General features: G+C 35.8%; 1 protein-coding gene across 2 annotated transcripts in view; it reads right to left on the bottom strand.

Moving 5' to 3' along the window:
• Positions 1–20,693, bottom strand: part of LOC131552210 (protein unc-13 homolog A) — an 80,837-nt gene that overhangs the window by 38,576 nt on the left and 21,568 nt on the right. The window contains exons 5-17 of one of the 2 annotated variants that reach the window (XM_058795833.1): positions 20,032–20,155; positions 18,984–19,054; positions 17,990–18,044; positions 14,539–14,562; positions 13,113–13,320; positions 8,898–9,890; positions 7,422–7,533; positions 5,636–5,682; positions 5,121–5,199; positions 4,406–4,480; positions 3,097–3,316; positions 1,055–1,282; positions 17–158 (exon numbers count right to left, since the gene is read on the bottom strand). In XM_058795833.1, coding sequence (XP_058651816.1) covers positions 17–158; positions 1,055–1,282; positions 3,097–3,316; positions 4,406–4,480; positions 5,121–5,199; positions 5,636–5,682; positions 7,422–7,533; positions 8,898–9,890; positions 13,113–13,320; positions 14,539–14,562; positions 17,990–18,044; positions 18,984–19,054; positions 20,032–20,155 — 2,378 coding nt within the window. Of the gene's footprint in view, positions 1–16; positions 159–1,054; positions 1,283–3,096; positions 3,317–4,405; positions 4,481–5,120; positions 5,200–5,635; positions 5,683–6,868; positions 6,936–7,421; positions 7,534–8,897; positions 9,891–13,112; positions 13,321–14,538; positions 14,563–17,989; positions 18,045–18,983; positions 19,055–20,031; positions 20,156–20,693 lie in introns of those variants that run through there. The other variant, XM_058795842.1, reaches the window with a different exon arrangement.

The following is a 20,693-nucleotide window of genomic DNA, read 5'->3' as shown; positions in this document are numbered from 1 at the left end:
CCGTTCATGAACTCACAAGTGAAAGCTCTCGTCCCAGATGGGATTGAGATTGCCGTAGATGGTCTTGGTTCTCTTCTTGGTTTTGCCCACCTGTACCGTGACGTATGGGTCACTCGAACCCGTCTTATCCTTCGCCTGCAGACCCTGAGCACAATCCACTGACACAGAAAATAATGTCTTTAGAGACGTTGCACACATACAGTATGTGACCTGTGCTGGCAAAATGAGTCACAATGAGCCTTTTCTGAAGGTTCCAAAGCAAAATCACCTAGAAACATGGCATCTTTTCCTCCAGTTCTTTTCTTAATAATAATTACTATATTAATAATCACAATATAGCTATTTTTATTTCATCTTTGTTATTATAAATAAGAACAAATGCAAAAAGCTGTAAAACAAATATAAGAAAGAAACAAATAATGCGTTACTTTTTCCATTTTACATCTAAAGAAAAGCATTCAAGTACGAAAAACAAATAACCAAATGTAAAATCTCTTTATTGTGTTCATTTTGTCCTATTGCTTGCAATTAGTTTCTTATACTTATTTCATCACTGGCTGTTTATTTATTTTCAGTAAGCTTGAGTTGTTTTTTTGTCTATTTTTAGGCTTGTATTATTGACATTAGTGACAAGGTTTATGAAAATTCTATGGTATCAAAGATTTTAATATCATAAAAACCTTTTTAAAAGAAAAAAAATATTATATCGTGATATATATATATATATATATATATCGTTATCATGATATAAAATTAGTCATATCGTGATATAAGATTTTGGTCATATCACCCACCCCTAATCGTGACTATGATTTTTGTCATAATCAAGCAGCCAGAAAATGTACAAATAAAGATCATTTTAGATGTTTAATTACTATTTGGAGCTTCGGGATCGCTAGACAAGGGCTCAATGAACTCATTTTTGTGAAAACCTCAAATTCAATTTTCACTTATTTTGTCTGTAGCCCAAAATGATCCCCTGCACATTTCAACTCATTTTGCCAGCACGGGTCGCAAATTTTGAAATCCCTGATAAGTGTAATTCTGAGCTCACCTGTGATGCTGATTTTGGCCGACCACTTCGACGTCCCGTCCAGAACGCTCTGCTTGATTTGTTTCATCTGCGTCCCGTGGCTCGCCTTGGGAACGTCGAACACTTCTTGGATCAGCTCGAAGATCTCGGGTTTGTTGCGCTCGCGGATCTTCATGCGGTCCTTCAGAACCATGATGATGTTCTGCGTTCGGTCTTCAGCGCCGTGCTTCGAGCTCTTCTCAGCAGCTCCTGACCATCACATCCACAACATCAGTGCTGCACAACGCTTCTTCCACAACCACAACTTATATAATGTTTAGGATTAAGACATTTAAAATCTAATATTAACACACTAATTAATGCTTGCATATACTCAATATACTCTATGTACAGTTTATTACTGAACTCTTAGTGAATGCATTTAAAATAAATCATGTTTATTATTTAAAATAATTATTTAAATTTATTTCATATTATATTTATTGATATTTATTGATTATTTCTCATTATTTTAATGACTAAACAACATACTCTGTTCATTTTATTACTGAACTCTAATTGAATGCTTTTAAAAATAAAACATGTTTATTTAAAAAAAATAATTATTTAAATTGATTTTATATTATATTCATTGTTATTTATTATATTTGTTATTTATAATTATTTTAATGACTAAACAATATACTCTATGTTCAGTTTATTAATGAACTCTTATTGAATGCATTTCAAAATTAAACATTTATCATTTAAAACAATAATTATTCATATTAATTTCATATGATATTTATTTGATTTATTTACTACTTGTAGTTATTTAAAAATTACATTTATTTTTTCATTTTAGTTTCTTTTCATCTGCATCTCTCCACTCGTCACCAGTCACCATCGCATTTAGTTTATTCGGGAAAAACTAAACCTGAAAGACTGTAGTAGCATAATATTTTAAATGTAAATAATTTTTTAAAAAATTTAATAATTTAAGTTATTTTTAAAAATGTACTTAAAATATCATTCCACGAAAGTTAAGGAATAACCTATTCAAGTCAAACTGCATTAAAAAAAATCTATTTCTAAAAATAAATAGATAAATTAGACTACAAAAATAACGTTTGGTCAATAAAAGTCCCCTAAAGGGGCTCAAAAACATGAGCTGGGAGGAAAAATTATATTTCAATGCTTCCACATTCAAAACTTTTGCATTTCCTCAAGAAACCTTGCATTTGCTTGCAAAAATATAGTTTTTTCATTGTCATTTACGTGAAATAACTTAAACATACGAGCCTGATAAAAATGCTAATTTCAGAAGAAAATTTCTATCGGCTCCCAGGTGAAAAAAAAAAGTGCACTTCCATAATATAATTAAAGTGCTTTATTTTTGCACACTAATTTTGTACTTAATATACTAAAAATGATTATTTAGTCCTTCTTAAGATAAACTTAAGATCATCTAACTCAACTTTGCAATTTTGGGACACCATGAATATGAACAAAAATGTGCTTTTAACATGCTATCTCTGTATTTAACAAATGTATTTAGTCAGCACTTGTAGTAAATACATTTTTTAAAGGTAACACTTTATTTTGATGGGTCCACAACATACCGAGTATGAGAAACTTTGCAAGTATGTGTCAGCTTATTCTACTAACCCTAAACTTACCCTAACAATCTACTCTGAGAGTTAGTTGACATGTAGTTGCAAATTAATGAGAGTTAGTTGACATGTAGTTGCTAAGTTACTTAAAGTTAGTAGAATGTCTGAAGTGGACTATCAAAATAAAGTGTAACCTTTTGAAATACAGAGATAGAATGTTAAAAGCACATTTTAGTTTATATTCACGGTGTCCCAAAATAGCACATTTAAGTACACTTAGATGATCTTAAGAAGTACTAAAGTGCAAAATTAGTGCGTGAAAATAGAGCACATTATGAAAGTGTACTTTTTTTCCACCTGGGCTCTTCAAACGTTAAAATCAAAGCAAAATCTACAGTAGCATTGACACTTAGTTAGCTACTCCCCAGCCCCATGTGTCACAATCACACACTGTAAGCATTGAAGTCTCACTCTGCAGGCAGTCTGCGTTCAGCAGGTCCTGGCACTTGTCGTGGCATTTGACGCCGCACTCGGAGCAGCGCATGCCCTGTCGCGCGATGCCCCACAGCAGACCCTCGCACTCGTAGCAGTAGGTGGGCGTCGTGGCCGTCCACACCTCGAAGTTGTGCGGCGTGGTGCAGGAGATGGGGTAGATCAGAGCCTGCAGCGTCTTCTTATACACGTGACTCTTCTACACAAGCACAAACACACCAGAGCCACTTTAAAAAAAATTTAATTCGTAAAATTAAGCATATGCCATTTGCATGCAAATTTTAAATTAGCACATGTTCAGATTTCATTTTAATTTTAGTTGAAGATTTAGTAATGAATCAATACTTTTATGGCTGAACAATATACTCTATGTTCAGTTTCATGAAACATTTTAATTATTTAAAGCTATGCATTGATATTATATTTATTCATTCATCTATCATTTATATTAGAATATTATTTAAAATTATAATTTGTTTTTGAATTGTATTTGTGTCTTGTTTTAAATCTCTCCACTCACCACCATGACATTTAGTTTATGCAGGAATAAAATATAAAATGATAAAAATAGTATTTATTCATATTTTCTTACTGAATGCATGTTAAAAATATAAAGCTATTATTAATAAATATATATTTTTATATTTAATGGTATTATATTTATTTATGATTTATATATTAAACTAAATTTCTTTTGTTTGTTTTTGTTTTTATCAGAATTAAAATAAAATAATTAAAAATAGTATTTATTCGTATTTTTATATTTATTAATATTTTATTTTTAAAGCTAAATTTATTTTCTTTTTAAAAAGAATAAATCCACTCATCACCATGACATTTAGTTTATGCAGGAATAAAAATAAAAATTACTTTACAAAATAAAGCAATATTTATTAATATTTTGAATTAACTTTTTTTCAAAATTTGTTATGTGCTTTTTCCATCTTTATTAGTTTTTGTTGTTTTAATATTTCTATTTATTTTTAATTTATTTCAATTTATTTCAAGTTTTAGTCATTTCAGTACTTCAACTCTAACATTTATATTTTATTTTATTTCAGCATTATAGTCAATATAGTTATATATTGTTATTATAGTTAGTTTTTATTTTAGTTATAGCATTTAACAATTATTAAAAAAATTATTTAATAATACCAAAACTAAAACACATCAAATATGAGAGACTCACATACTGGTGCCGCAACATTTCACATGCAGTGGAGCCTTTAGTATTAAATGGGTGACAAAAATGGCCAAATTGAATTTTCCAGAAAGGCTCGTCACTTACCAGCTCCTCATTGTTGAGTGTGCTAGAAGCCATAGCAGACGTGATTCCAGCCTTACGAGAGTTCTGCACCAGAGACTGAAAAACCACACATGAGAGACCCTTAATATCTCATAGCAATGAGATGACATAGAGAGCAAATGGAGTCTTCTCAGATGGTTCACCAAAGAAAAAAACCAGTCATCATCTCACATGTGTCTCCTCTTCAGAAGAGAGCTCATGAACGTCTCAGATTTACTTATAAAACACTGATAACTGCAACATTTACCAAAAGAAGGCAATGGTGCCTTAATATGCATTAATCATAACAAATCCTTACCATAGCCTGAGTCCAGACAGCAGAGGCAAAGAAAACAAGACAAAATGTTATTCACATTTAATTAATCTTAAAAGAGAAACTAATGTGTCTCAAACAGCCAATCAAAAGAATGCACAGGCTGTATTACCCTAATGAAACACTGACACAGTAAGTGTATTAAAGTAGTACTCATCAATTACTAAAGCGTGTCTGTGCTTGTTTTACTCTATACTAGGGTGAATTTTATTTATTAGATAATCTGGGAAATTTTTGTACTTTTGATTTTTTTATAGTGCAGTGTGACTTGTAATTGCAACCAATTTCTACTGAAACTATCAGGAACTAGTACACCAATCCGTCCCAATGCAGATGAACTGAACATTAGATAAGCTTTCTGAGGTTCTGCTGTTGGTTTCTCACCAGATCTCTGACCAGAGGAATGGTCTTCCTCTTCCTCAGATCAGGCATGCTGTCAATGCTGTAAAGCGCTCCGCCCATCCTGAAGAAATAGACATAATCATAAGCATAATGTTGCATGAAAATAACTTCCCTTCCTCGAAGGCACACAGAAAATCACATCCATTCACTGCCTCGTCATCAACAATATAACCATTATCCCTTGAAATAAATTACCGTATACATTTACTCTCTGACTAGAGTGCAGAGCAAAATATGTCATCTCTCATTAATACAGAAGCAGAAATGTTGCTATTTTTGCATTTATGCATTTGGCAGATGTTTTTAACCATTGCATTCAAGGTATGCATTTTATTAGTTCATGCATTTACTAACAGCAGGTAAAACTGTCTTAAGTCTGAGGAATCAATCTGATTAGATAAACACTTGAGGATGTGAGTGTACATTAGATCTACGTCGTGTCCACTTGACTGATGTCTTTGTATTAGTTGTTGATTGCTTTAAAAACTTTGACTCACCCTCCTTTACCGAACCACAGCGACTGAGAGTCTGTTTCTCCTCGTGCCTGAGATAAAGACAGGGAAAGAGAGAGAAAGAGAAATTAGTTTTGATTAGTTTTATTAGCTGATTAGCTTTGATCAGAGTCTAAATGTTTTCTGTATTCAACACAAACACGGCAACACAACAAGATTTACCACAACAAACCAGGGTTATTGTTTACTGAAACGAAAACCATCAATATTTTGCTTGAAATGAAATAAACATTAACTCAATATATAAATAAAATATAAAAAAATACTTTATATATATTAGTGCTGTCAAACGATTAATCACATCCAAAATAAAAGTTTTTGTTTACATACTACATGTGTGTGTACTGTACTGTAATTTATTATGTATTTATAAATACACACATACATAGTATATATTTTGAAAATATTTACAAGTATATACATTTATATTATTATATTTTATATTATATATAAATATATTTAATATATAAAACAAATTCTAAAATATATACATGCATGTGTTTGTATTTATATATACATAATAAATACACACAGTACACACACATATATTATGTGAACAAAACGTATTTATTTATTTATTAATCGTTTGACAACACTAATATATATATATATATATAAATATATATAAGTGTTGTCAAACGATTAATAAATAAATACATATTAATATATATAATATATATTAATATAAATAATATTAATATATATATAGACATTTAAAAATGTAAACAAAATAAAACTCAAAATTATTAAATCTTTAAATAAAATTTTTTAAATAAAATTTTATTAAAATTTTTATTTAATAAAATATAAAACAAAAATTAAACTTAAAAATTTATAAAAACTATAATAGTACATCACACTAAAATAACACTGCAAAAACTATTTTCTTTAACAACCAGGCTAAAGTAGTAAAACAACAGAATACCAATCATTCAATGAACCTGCCGCATAAATATAGCATTTGACTGGCATTAAATACAGTATTTAACAAAATGGGCAATGTGTTTCAGCTATTTTACAACCAATTTTTAGCTGGGATGCAGCAATTTTGTGATGTTTGTAATTACGTAAAAATTCATGTAAAGCAATTAATGCAATTTTTAATGAATGACTCCCGCCAACTATTTTAGCCTATATTTTATGCACACAATGCCTACACAAGTCAAAAACTTACACAAAACCAGCACAGAACGTTCACACCAACAACAACGGACCCACCTGACAGTCTCGTCCAATCATGGGTCATCTGAGCGAACATGCAAATCACTAAAGCAATGAAAAGAGACTGGAAAGACGACAAAACGGTGGGATACAAACAGACAACAAAAGGATAAAGTGTCAACAGAACAACGCACACAAAAAAGGAGCAAAGAGGACGTGGCAAACTGCAAAATAATCATGACAGCGGTTAGAGTGCCGTTAGCATTAGCATGGTGTCTCATCACATTTTAAGCACCGGGCAGAAAATGTGTACGAAAATATAAAAATAAATATTGTTTGTAACCCATTTCAGATCTATAATGTGATGCATTTCTGAATGAAACTGAGAGAAAATGAATGTGAGCTTGCAGTGATTGTGGAGATTTGTTTTAAGACAAAGCATCTTTTTCCTTGTGAAATAACGTAAACTGATTTTCTGGATTCATGCTGATTTCAAGCATTTGAATTTCTTTGTAAACTGCATAAAACAAGACATTAATCAATATAATAAACCGTTTCTGGGTCCAGAAATAGTTTGATAGTTTAGACTTTGTCTAGTGAACTGCCTCACCTCCTGTAACTGTTGTCGGACTTTCTCAAAGAGTCGTAGCCAGTTCTCCTTAGCTCTGACCGCCGGGTCCACTGGCTCCTTTGGCTCCTCCGGCTCCTCCTCCACCGGTTCACTGCACAGACATACAAGATTGTTTGCATCTATAATGCAACAAAATTAGTCTAACAATTCCCTGGAATTGTGTCTTGGATTCATCCACATTGCTTAAAAATAGCTTTAATTCATCCAATTAAAAAATGTGGTTTTGTTGGCCAAGCTTGTCTGATTTGCAGGTTTTAAAGTGGTTTTGGGCACTAATCAGCTTGTCACTCTGGGAAACAAGGTGGTAGATCATCTAAACCTTGTCCTATAAAACAGCTTTTTAAACCATTCAATCAATGTTGGTCTGGTTTGCTGGTTTTAAAGGAGTTTTTGCACTTATCAGCTGGTCACGCTTAAAAACAAGCTGGTCGACCACCTAAATCAGGTGAAATATACTAAAAACAGCTTTTAAATCATCCAGTAAATGTGTTTTGTATGTTTTAGCTGGTCAAACAGGTCTGGTTTGCTGGTTTTAAAGTGGTTTTGGCCACTTATTAGCTGGTCAGGCTGGAAAACATTACAAACAAGTAAAATATCCTAAAAATAGCTTTAAAATCATCCAATAAATGAGGTTTGAGCATTTGAGGTGGCCAAGTTCGTCTGGTTTGCTGGTTTTAAAGTGGTTTTGGGCACTTATCAGCTGGTCAGGCTGGAAGACAAGCTGGTTGACCATCTAAACCAAGTCAAATATTCTAAAAAGCAGCTTTAAAATCATCCAATAAATGAGGTTTGAACGTTTTAGGTGGCCAAGTTAGTCTCGTTTGCTGGTTTTAAAGTGGTTTTGGGCACTTACCAGCTGGTCAGGCTGGAAAAAATTATGTTTGACCATCTAAACCAAGTCAAATATCCTAAAAATATCCATTAAATCATCCAATAATTTTGGTTTGTGTATTTAAGCTGGTCAAACAGGTCTGATTTGCTGGTTTTAAAGTGGTTTTGGGTACTCATCAGCTGGTCAGACTGGAAAACACGCTGGTTGACCATCTAAACCAGGTCATATGTCCTAAAACATCTATTAAATCATCTGATAATTGTGGTTTATGCATTTTAGGTGGCCAAGTTAATCTGGTTTGCTGGTTTTAAAGTGGTTTTGGGCACTCATCAGCTGGTCAGGCCAGAAGACAAGCTGGCTGACCATCTAAACCAGGTCAAATATCCTAAAAACATCTATTAAATCATCTAATAATTGTGGTTTGTGCATTTTAGGCCAAATAAGTGTGGTTTTCTGGTTTTAAAGTGGTTTTGGCTACTTATCAGGTGGCCAAGCTGGAAGACAAGCTGATCGACCCTCTACACCAGGTCAAATATCCTAAAAAACAGCTTTAAAATCATCCAATAAATGACATTTAAGCATCTTAGGCAGCCAAGTTAGTCAGGTTTGCTGGTTTTAAGTACCTCTCAGGTTCAGGTACCGGTTCCTCCTCTTCAAAAGGAGGAGATGGAGGTGGACTCTCAATCTTTATTTCCTCTTTTGGAGGTTCTTCCATGAGAAAGTCGTCTTCTTGAAGTGGAGGTTCCTCCTCTATTGGTGGCTCTACTGTGGGCAGTTTCTCCTCGGTCGGGGTTAGAGGTTTAGGTTCTGGTGCAGGCGGTTTGGAGTTGGTGATTGGGGCAGGAGCGGGAAGCTCAGGGGATTTAGTTGCAGGTGGAGGCATCTGTTGGGCGGCAGGAGCAGGAGGTTGAGCCATTGGAGGCTGGGATTGTGTTGGTGGAGGTTGGGATTGAGTTGTTGGTGCAGGTGGTGGTGGTGAAGGAGTAGATCCACCCAACCCAAACACGGCAGTCAACGGCTTAGCCATGGCAAAGAAGGACTGAACCGAAGGGATCGGGCCTGAGGACTGCTGTTGGGGCGGCGCTTGTTTTTGGGGGGCGGGAACTTGATGGTTTGGGGGTTTGGCTTGAGGTTGGGGTTGCGTCTGGTTGGACGGTTGAACTGGAGGTTGGCTGGCGTTTTGAGACTGTTGATGAAGCGAGGCTTGTTTCGCCAGAGGAGGTCTGGTGGTTGATGGGACGTCCAGCGTTGGGGCAGTGCTGGTTGGAGTAGGTGTGAACGGAAGCTCTTGGTCCACAGCCACTGGACACAAATCTTCATCCTCATAGTTAAATTCCTCCTCGCCCTCGTACATGTCCACCGCTTCTGGATACAGGTCATCATCTTCTTCCTCATATAGAGCTCCTTCTTCTCCTCCGTCTTTACTGTAGGCGCATTCGTCGCTGTACGCCCCCTGCGTCTCGTCCCAGTCGGGCGAGCCTTTGCTGTAGGACACGGACGAGTGGCAGGAGTGGTACGAGTCGTTCTCGTCATAAAGTTCTCGCTCGCCGTACTCTTCGCTCAGTTGAGTACTGCAGTGACTGAGCTCGGCTGAGGATGCATAGCTCCCGGTCGGGCTGGAGAAGGATGAAAAGTGAGTAAAAGATTAGGCATGCACTTTGTATTTTGGAAAGACTGAAATTCAGAAAGTCTACACACATTCTGCGCAAATAATTTGGTCATTATTGACTGTACGTCCTTTTCTCCAGCATTATATGCACTACTGTATTAGCTGTTTTATTTTATTTTAGATGCTATGCTGCAACAAAGATTTCCAGGAAAAATATCTAAATTTTAAATCAAGATATATTTACTTGAGATGCACAATGACATAAGACATAAAGTCTTGTTTTTTAAAAAACATTAAAATGAAATGAATTTATGCTTAGAAAAATTTGAAAAAAATGTCTTTCAATGGGGTCAGAAAAATACACTGTTAAAAGTAAAGGTGCTTCACGACGCCATAGAAGAACTTTTTTGTCTAAATGGTTCCATAAAGAACCTTTAACACCTGAAGAACCTTTCTGTTTCACAAAAGGTTCTTTGTGGCAAAAGAAGGTTCTTCAGATTATAAAAAGGTAAGAAAGAGATGGTTCTTTAAAGAACCTTTGACTGAATGGTTCATTGTAGAACCAAAAATGGTTCTTCTATGGCATCGCTGTGAAGAACCTTTTAAGCACCTTTATTTTTAAGAGTGTAAACCGGTTTTCTCTTTCAAGTTAAACTAAATTCATAGTTTTTTTTTTTTTTCATTTTAAACAACTTTTCGTGGTTTTTTTATAACTTTTTCTAATTGTCAGTATAAACTGACTTCATTTTAATGACTTTCTCAGAAAATAAGACTTATATTTTGTCATTATGAATGTTTAGACATTTGTACTGGAATACAGGACATTCTTATCGTGATATCATTGATTTCAGACTACACTGCAAAAAGTGGTGCTCTTCTTCAGTATTTTTTCCTTTATTTTTAAAACAAATATCTAAATATTCTTAAATCAAGACATTTACTTAAGATGCACAATGACACAAGATAAAAAGTTGCATTTTCTAAAAAAAAAAAAAAAACAATCAAAATGAAGTGGATTTATGCTTAGAAAAATTAGGAAAACAAATGTATTTCAATGGGTTTTTCTGTTTTTGTTTTTTGTTTTCCATTTTAAAAAACTTTTCCATATTTTTCATAACTTTTTCTAATTTTCAGTATAAACTGACTTAATTTTAATGAATTTCTCAGAAAACAAGACTTATATTTTGTAATTTTGCATCACAAGTAAATATATCTTGATTTATGAATGTTTAGATATTTGTACTGGAAAAAAAAAAAATATTATTGTGATACCATTGATTTCAGATACTGCACTGCAAAAAGTGATGATCTTCTTCAGTACTTTTGTCTTGATTTTCAGTAAATATCTAAACTATCTTAATCTTATTTCTTGTATAAGAAAAATACTTTTTTTCAGTGCTTCTGTACTAATCATATATTTGAAACTTGGCACTGGACACTGCAAATAAGAGCTAGAGCAGAAGATACAAGAGGGGTTAGTACTGCTACTACTGCTTTTCGTTTAGCAAACAGGGCTGATCCAGGAACAGATCCATTGAGCCCTTAAGCAAAGTCAGGCTGATGTCAAGTATTTTTATAAATCAATGAAAACTCGTCTTGTTGAATAATGGAAGAGAAACAGAGGAGACAGTAGAATTGAAAGGTCTTTGTGAGGTGAAAAAAGTAGCAGAAAATAGAGCGAGATAAAAGACACGGCGATCAGACATGATGAATGAGTCCATTACAGAAAAACCGAAGAGAAAGAACGAGCAAACAGACACTCTCATACCTGCTGAGAAACACCTTCTCACACTCACGCTGTACCCATTCACTGTGTCATGATCGTTTCAGGGTTGTTTCATTAATAATGAATGAATCGGTTTAACCAAAAATAAAACAAGTCTGGCCAAAATATATTTAAAATATATGCTAAATATGTCAGAAACAGTGTGACTTAATGAAATATATATTTTTCAAACTGAAAATATGTTTTGTTTAAACCTCCAACTGCCAAAATATTACAAAATGTACTTCAAGACTTAAAATTAGGGCTGTCAGCTTAACGCGTTAACTTAATTAGTTATGAAAAAATATTTTAATGCAGTTAACGCACTGGCCCCGCCCCTAGACCTGTACATCATCTTACATTTCATACAGTTGACAAATACTGTATGATGCAGGGCAACAACCCCATAAATGCAGTTATGCACTAAGAATACAAGATATTGGTGCAAAAAAAGCCCCTGTATGAGTTTTTGTCTCATATATTTATATCATACGATATCACACAAGCAGGGAGAGCAATATTACACGAGTGCTGTTTGTCCCGAATATAACAAGTGCAAATGTGATTTTTTACAACAGTTCAGTAAATAAGAAGTTGATATTGTGTTATATATTAAACACAATATTATGTGTTTTTGCTCAATTTTGCAAAGAATATATTACCTTTAAAGCCACAGCAGAACTAGGCTATTGTGCATCTTCGAGCAACAGAGCAATGGTGTTTAGTTTCTGAATGAATCCGCGTTTTGAACGAATTGAGTGAATCAATGATTCCACAGCTTATTCATAAAGAGAGCCGTTTACTGAATTCCTGAATGAATCAGCCGTTTGAACGAATCGAATGAAGACATTTAGTTTTTTATTTAGAGTATCATTTCATAAAAAAATTTAAAAAATAAAAATAAAAACATTAAAGGGATATTTCACATAAAACATTTTTATTCTGTCATCATTTACTCACCCTCACGTCGTCAAAGCTGTTTTGGTTACCAGTGACTTTCATTGTATGAACAAAAAAAATACTGAGATGTTTCTCAAATTATCTTCTTTTATGTTCCATAATTTATGTTAGGCCGTTGTAGCTTAAATGTTTTTGTGTAATAAATTTTATATCGAATCAAATAAAACATTTCTTTCTAAAGCTACAATTTGTAACATCTACTTGATACTTTCTCATTTAACACAAAAATAGCTTTAAATAATCTTTTCTGGGTATTTTCACAGTCAAATTTATTTTCCGATTAATCGAAACATCATGTAATTAATTAGATAAAAAAAAAATTTGACTGACAGCCCTAATATATATATATATATATATATATATATATATATATATATACTAACAACTAGCAATACTACCACTGTCTAATCCTGTTCCTACTAGTGTCTACTAAAATCTGCTGCCATAATGACCACAGGACTAGTAAATGTGAAATGGAGCTGAGTATGACTCTTTCTCTCTCACCTGACGCCCCTCGGGTGATCGTAGTCCAGGTCGCAGTTGTTGGAGCGTGAGTAGGGGGCGTGCGGACTGCGGTGCTGTTGGCCCATGGGATACTGGTGGACCGAGGCGTTGGGTTGAGATGTGCTGTAGTATGGCGGTGGGATGCTGTTACTGGTCTCACTGCGGTAATCACTGTCTCGGTCATCCATCGCGCTGTCTGGATCATTGTCTACACACATACACACAAATCAAAGACACGTTTGTATTTCTTAAAAAGACTGATAAAACATAACACATACACAAATCTGTCATGACCTGGTGTTATTTGAGAAGTGTAATGCACTTTAGTCTGCCTCTAAAGGCAAAAACATTGGTCAATTTCGAGTTATGCTATTTTGCTTACATAACATGTCTTCTTTCAGACTAGTGGAAAGAAAACTCCTCTAAATACCCATTTAAGTGTTTATTTTATTACACTTTATTTATTTGCATCTGCATTTTTCAATCGCAATATATATCTTTAAAGGCCATTTCTCAAAATTATTATTTTTTTCTTCACTTCAGCACCACTTACATACACAGAATTTTATAGTTTTATTCCTTTCTATATTCTAAAGTAATTAAGAGAATGCTTTGTTCACATTTGACTGATTTTATATTCCTAAAACATTATTATTTCATGGCTTTTTAAAGTATTTTCTGATTTATAGAATGATAAAAAAAATCACCTCTGTAAAAACCTTTAACTCTAATAATAAAACAAGAATTTTGAAACTGGCTTTATCCAAATGTTCAAGATTTCCTTTCTGGAAATATATGCAAATTAGTGCATGTTTAATTAAGTTAAAGCCTCTTTTGCATATTTAACTTGTAATACAAAACTATTGTCTTAATGCAAATTAAAGCATGGCGATTCTCGGTTACATTTTTACAGTATTCACCTGTAGTGATGGATATGAGCATGTATTTTAATTATTATGAGAGCATGTATTTAGTTATTATGAAGTAATAAAGAAATTCTAGTTTCTGTTTGAAAGATATCAGTTTTAGTATTTGAATTTGTTGCATATGTGAAACACAACACTTGTAAAGCCAGAGAAATATGGCATAAAAAGAAAAAAAAATCCAAAATATGTGAATGTGTTGTAAAATAAATATTTTAAATAACAAAATAAACTGCCTTCAACAGTAAACATTAAGAAAATTACTATTAACATAGTTTTGTGCAACAAAAGGCAGATGATTAATCGGTTTATTTGTGGAATATCTGTCAGTGTGAAAACTGTGTCAACCTTCACAGCACATAAAGCATGAGTGTGTTTGTTTATCAAGCATGAAACACTCGTTGAGTGAGTAAATCCACTCTGGTGATATTAACTAAATGTAAAACCAATAGGAAAGCAGATGTCAGATTAATGAGTTCATAATGACAGATATGAAAACTCACTCTGTTGGTCGCCCCACCAGTTACCTGTGAGAGACAAAAGAAGACAGAATTACCAACAATGCAGTGCTGACATTTAACCTGAGTTTGCCCTGAAAAGTACAGTGTCTCTCTGCACTGAGAGTGTTTCCAGAGCTGTTCAATGACAACAGTAAAGCATAAGGGTGAGCAAAGGATGATATAATGCTGATTATTTTTATACAACATTCAAAACTACCAATATTATCAGTCTATTGCTATTAAAATGAACACTACTACACTTAACCATGCAGATATTATAGATTAGATTTGTACTTGCCCTGCCAATATTTTCAGATACAAATGAATAAACACACTTAGGCTGTTAAATTGTCATACTGTCACGTTGTGCAAGGAGCAAGGAGAACGCAGGAGACGAGGAGAACAATCAATATTCCTTTTAATGAAGTTTTCACCAGGAAACATGGAGCACGGGGGTAAGACAAACAATACCAGACATGGGAGACAGGGAGACACAGGGTTTAAGAACACTGGGAAATCAATAAAGGAGAACAGAAACAGGTGGAGTAAACTAGATGATAAAAGACACACGGCTGGGGACTAATAAACTAATGATGAGAACAGGAGACAGGAAAAACAAATAAGGACATGGAATCACTGGGAGCACGTGGAAACACAAGACACGGGGACAAAAGTCTGACAATTACTCCTCCCCCCTCCTCTCGGAAGGCGCGTCCCGCGCCGTGCTACATCTAACGGGGAGGGGGGTGGGTGCTCTGGAGGCCGCAAAGGACCTGGAGACAGGACAGATGGCCTCCAGGGCAGCGCCCGTTCCGGGACCCGCGGTGGAGCGGGGAGCTCGGGAGGCCATGGCGGATCTGGAGACTCGGGAGGCCATGGAGGGTCAGGGGACTCGGGAGACTCAGGAGGGCTGGGCAGGACCAGCGGAGACGAAGGAGAGCTGGACGGGACCAGCGGAGACAAAGGAGACTCAGGAGCGCTGGACGGGACCAGCGGAGACGAAGGAGACTCAGGAGGGCTGGACGGGACCAGCGGAGACTCAGGAGGGCTGGACGGGACCAGCGGAGACAAAGGAGACTCAGGAGGGCTGGACGGGACCAGCGGAGACTCAGGAGACTCAGGAGGGCTGGACGGGACCAGCGGAGACTCAGGAGACTCAGGAGGGCTGGACGGGACCAGCGGAGACAAAGGAGACGAAGGAGGGCTGGACGGGACCAGCGGAGACTCAGGAGGGCTGGACGGGACCAGCGGAGACAAAGGAGACGAAGGAGGGCTGGACGGGACCAGCGGAGACAAAGGAGACTCAGGAGGGCTGGACGGGACTGCCTCCGAGGCCGCGGCCCCAGCCCCCGCCCCGCCCTCCAAAAATCCTTGGGGAAAGTAGAGGCTGGTTCTGGCTGACGCTCAAGAGGGCACTGGAGGGCGCTCGCTAGGAGCGGCTCTGGAGCTGGTGCTGACACTTGACTTCCCCGCGGATGGCGGGCGTGAGTGTGCCGCGGACGGCGGGCTTGAGTGTGCCGCGGATGGCGGGCTTGAGTGAGCTGCGAATGGCGGGCTTGAGTGAGCTGCGAATGGCGGGCTTGGCTTCCCCGTGGACGACAGCGGACTTGAGGGAGCCGCGAATGGCGTCGGGCTTGAGAGAGCCGCGAACGGCAGCAGGCTGGTTCTGGCTTGGGGCAGGACACTCTCCAGACATCGGAGGATCCCTTCCCTCCAACTTAGTCCTGTGGTGTCTGGGAGGTCCACGGGACGATGGAAGTTGGCCCTATACCTGAACAGCGAGAGGATGGTGGCGTCATCGAAAGCCGTCGCCGCGGCGAGCCCGCAGAACTCCCAGGAATACTCCACAAAGGGGAGATCTCAGGGGGCCAGGGCAATGAATCATGCGGCGGTTTCCATGCCGTGGGACAAAACAGGAAAACAAAAAGACTTTGCAAAAACGAAACGAAACGAAAACGGGGAAAAAAGGCGCCGCTCGCTTTCAGTTTGGTCCGGTAAGGAGCAAGGAGAACGCAGGAGACAAGGAGAACAATCAATATTCCTTTTAATGAACATCTCCTTCGGACATGGGAGACAGGGAGACACAGGGTTTAAGAACACTGGGAAATCAATAAAGGAGAACATAAACAGGTGGAGTAAACTAAATGATAAAAGACACACGGCTGGGGATTAATAAACTAATGGACATTGAAACATTGGGAGCACGTGGAAAAACAAGACACAGGGACAAAAGTCTGACACATACAGTGATCTCTTCATATTTGTCAACGCAATGTACAGATAATTAAGATTAAGCCACTTTTCTTTTTATCTTTGTTAGCCAGTTAGATATACTTAGACATATACATTGGCATAAAGCAAAAAAAAATGAAAAAAGAAAAAAAGAAAAATAAATAAATAGCAAGACATAAAAACAAATGTACAGAATGATTTTTTTTAAAGACATTAATATTTTTGTTCATCAAGGCTGCATTAAATCAATCATGTGACACTGAAGACTGGAGTAATGATGCTGAAAATTCAGATTTGATCACAGAAATAAATTACATTTTAACAGATATTCACATAGAAAACAGTTATTTTAAATTGTAATAATATTTCACAATTTATACAGTATTTTTTGACCAAAAAATGCAGCCTTGGTAAGCAGAAGAGACTTTATTCAAATCTTGGTGGTAACGCAGTACTAGGCCGGTCTAGTATGACAGCATTGTTGACTTTGTCACAGAGTCTGTCTGTGTCTCTTCCTGCAACAGAGTAAAATATGGGTTTGATGACTCAGTGTTCTGTGATAAAGTGATGCGCTCCAGTGATGATTCCCAGCTGCGTGCCTCAGCCAATCAGAAGGTCCCACATTCTAGCCCTGCCCCCCCGGGAGCTGTGTCAGCAGAGTGTGTGTGTGTGTGTGTTAGAGTGTGTGTGTGAAATAAGAGCGTAAGTCAGAGGTCCATTCATGCACGCCGCCGCTCATTCAGCTTTCTGCAGGACTTCGGTCATTACCATCATTCATAAATCACATTAACGGCGGCACACATACGGGAAAGACAACCTCTACAGCACTTAGTGGTTTAGATGCTCAGAACTGTGAAGATGATCCGAATTATGTGTGAAATCTGAATCTGATCTGATGCTCTCAAAAGTGACCATCAGAATCAGTGGCTTGAGAGCTTGTATGCTCATTTTAGACGTAAAGATATGGTGTTGAGACTTGAGATAAAACATTACTTTAATTATTTGCAAATCAATAAAATAGTTTGAATTAAATGTGTATATATTTTTTTTCTTTGCAGCATTTACTAATATTTGCTTGAGAATATCTGAAAGAGAACAGCTGAATTATCCATTGACAAGGCTGTAGTTGGATTTCACAAGTGAAAGAAGGGGAAATTAAATATTTTGGCTAATTTCATGATGGTTTAGGCTGTAATTCATGCATGTAGAGCATCACACTCACAGCACTGTGTTCCCGGGACTGACAGCGGCCTCTCCTGAACCTCCTGATATGAATACTGCAACACAAATCATACATATATTAATCACCAGCCACATGTGAAACCTGTTACATTAATGCAATACTGCTAGATTAAATTTATAAAGGCAATGTAAACTCTTTATGAGAGATTAATGATATCGATCACACTTCATCAAAAAAGAGAAAGAAAAATAATTTTTGGTCCCAATTGACAGATATTTGTTCTTGCTTTAAGTATAAAAACACTTAATTTTGTTCAGTTTATGAGAAAACAAGACTTCATGTTCATTTTTTCATCTCAAGCAAATGTACCTTTATTTAAAGATGTATAGATATTTGTATTGAAAAAACAAAAACAAAAATACAGATGGAGATATTTATTTCTGCAGTGCATGTAACATTTAATGTCATGACTTTATGAATTTATGACTTTCTGCTCTGATTTGAGATCTTTTTAAGGTCTTAATTTGTATAATTAACCCATTTAATCCCAAATTATTCTCAGACATGAAAATATCAAAATGTTGTGTCCCCTTGAAATAATCAATAATTATTTTTATTGAAAAGTGTGTTTTATGGTTGGTCACAACTGTGGGATAATGTATATACTGAAATAAAATTATTTCTGCAGCCATTAAATTTCTTATATACCTCAGCCCAGTTATTAACTCATTTTAAACTGTTTCATCACATTCTATGGTTATTATTATACATAAAAACCCTTACAAATCACTGAATAAGCATACTAAGATAAAAAAAAAAAAAAATAGTTACTGTCCCATATCTCCAAAATTTGGAAAAATATTGAGAATGTTTTTAGCTATATTGCCCAGCACTACTATGTATGACAACATGGCATCTCACAAGTTTTATTTGCGATTGCGAATAGTATAGATGCTACTGTTTTGAAAGTGAAATGTCACAGATTTTTTTGCTGGTGCATGCAGAAACTACAGCAGAGAGAGACGAGACTCACATCCTGGTCTCGCATGGCATTGAGCTGCTCCAGTTTTTTTGCCCAGTATCGAGCCTCTTCTTCTGGGATGTCTGTGGGAGAAACACACACACAGAAGAAACGTCTTAGCCTCAGATCTCATATCAACAGATTGAGCAATCAAGAGATCCAAGTCCGGTTTCACATTCACCAGCTCATGTGATGTAAAAAGCAAACGGTCTAAGTGGCCAGAACAAACTGCAGAGTGAAATAGACTCAGATGTCGTATGTCTCGAGCAGAGCCACTTCAGAGTGAAAGCAGGTCATTTATATTGACTGAGCGAGAGAGTTTCAGTGTGAAGGTGTATTTCTGCTGAACACAGTCTTTTTGAGAACAAGACCTCATTTGTTCAGAAAACAGGGCTCATCTGATGTTTGAGGGCCGTCTGTGACTTCACAAGTGCATTTTTTAAACTATTAAAAACTTTCAGCAAAAATACTGCTAGCAGCTTCAGCAGTACTAAACATGCACATGAATTTGATGTTTAAATGAACAATTTTGCATGCATTTGCTATTAAAACAGTAAGTTTGGACATATTAATAGCCCAAAGAGAACAGCCAGATTTACATCTCAAACCTTCAAAACATTTCTATTTGCTGTTGTCTGTGTGTGTGACTGGTGATATTTACGTCACTGTTTTTGTCCATTTACCCATTTACGTTTACTGTCAGTAAGTTTTTTATAGTTTTATTAGATGCATTAAATTGATCAAAACTGGCAGTAAAGACATGTTACAAAGGATTTCTATTTCAAATAAATGCTGTTCTTTTGAACTTTCTATTCATCTGTGAATCCTGAAAAATAATGTTTCTTGGACAGCAAATCAGCATATTAGAATGATTCCCCCTAAACTTTTGAACAGTAGTGTATATATGTGCTAAACGTTTATTTTAGGATTACTATATCATATAGACGAGCTCAAAGTTAACAGACATGCAGTAAAAGTCACACAACCTCAGTTTTTCTTTCACGAGGTCTTTAGAGATGCTGTATTTGTGTGGTTGTAGCTGTGATGAGTATAATCTCACCCAGCGGCAGCTCGAAGCGCGTGTCCAGAAGCAAACGGTGGAATGTTGGATCTTTGGTGCCACAGATTTCATTATCCGCCATTATGACCTGAGAATCTAGAGTCAGCCATTCGCCTGGTCCTTCCTGAAACACACACACACACACACACACACACACACACACACACACACAAAGCATGTGAACTGGGAAGCACCTACAGACTCATCATGCACATTTTGTCATCAAATACAAATACTTTTAAAGTTTTGGAAAAATATTTATATTACATTTATAATATATATAAATTGTATCTATAATATAAATTGCATATTGTATTATATATACACACATTGCATACATTGTACTGTATATTCTTTTATAATGGTCCATAGTTAAACACAAATAACTTTAGTTTACTATATTATTTTTGATTATTTTTATTCAAGTCAGCCTTTATTTATTAAGCATTTAAAACAACAGTTGCTGACCCAAGGTTTTGTATAGATCAAGAAATGCCAATACAAATATACCCAATGTGTATTAATATCTGCAATAATAATAATAAACAAACAAATAAATAAAACACCAAATCCAGAGAAGTATTACTTGGGTATAATTTAGATACTATTATAGTTTTTTTAAATAAATTGTATTAAGTAAAATTTTATTAATTATTAATTTG

The sequence above is a fragment of the Onychostoma macrolepis genome, chromosome 02 (assembly GCF_012432095.1).
Source record: "Onychostoma macrolepis isolate SWU-2019 chromosome 02, ASM1243209v1, whole genome shotgun sequence".
NCBI classification, from domain to species: Eukaryota; Metazoa; Chordata; class Actinopteri; order Cypriniformes; family Cyprinidae; genus Onychostoma; species Onychostoma macrolepis.
The sequence above is the reverse complement of the archived record's forward strand: the minus strand, read 5'-3'. Positions and strand labels throughout refer to the sequence as shown.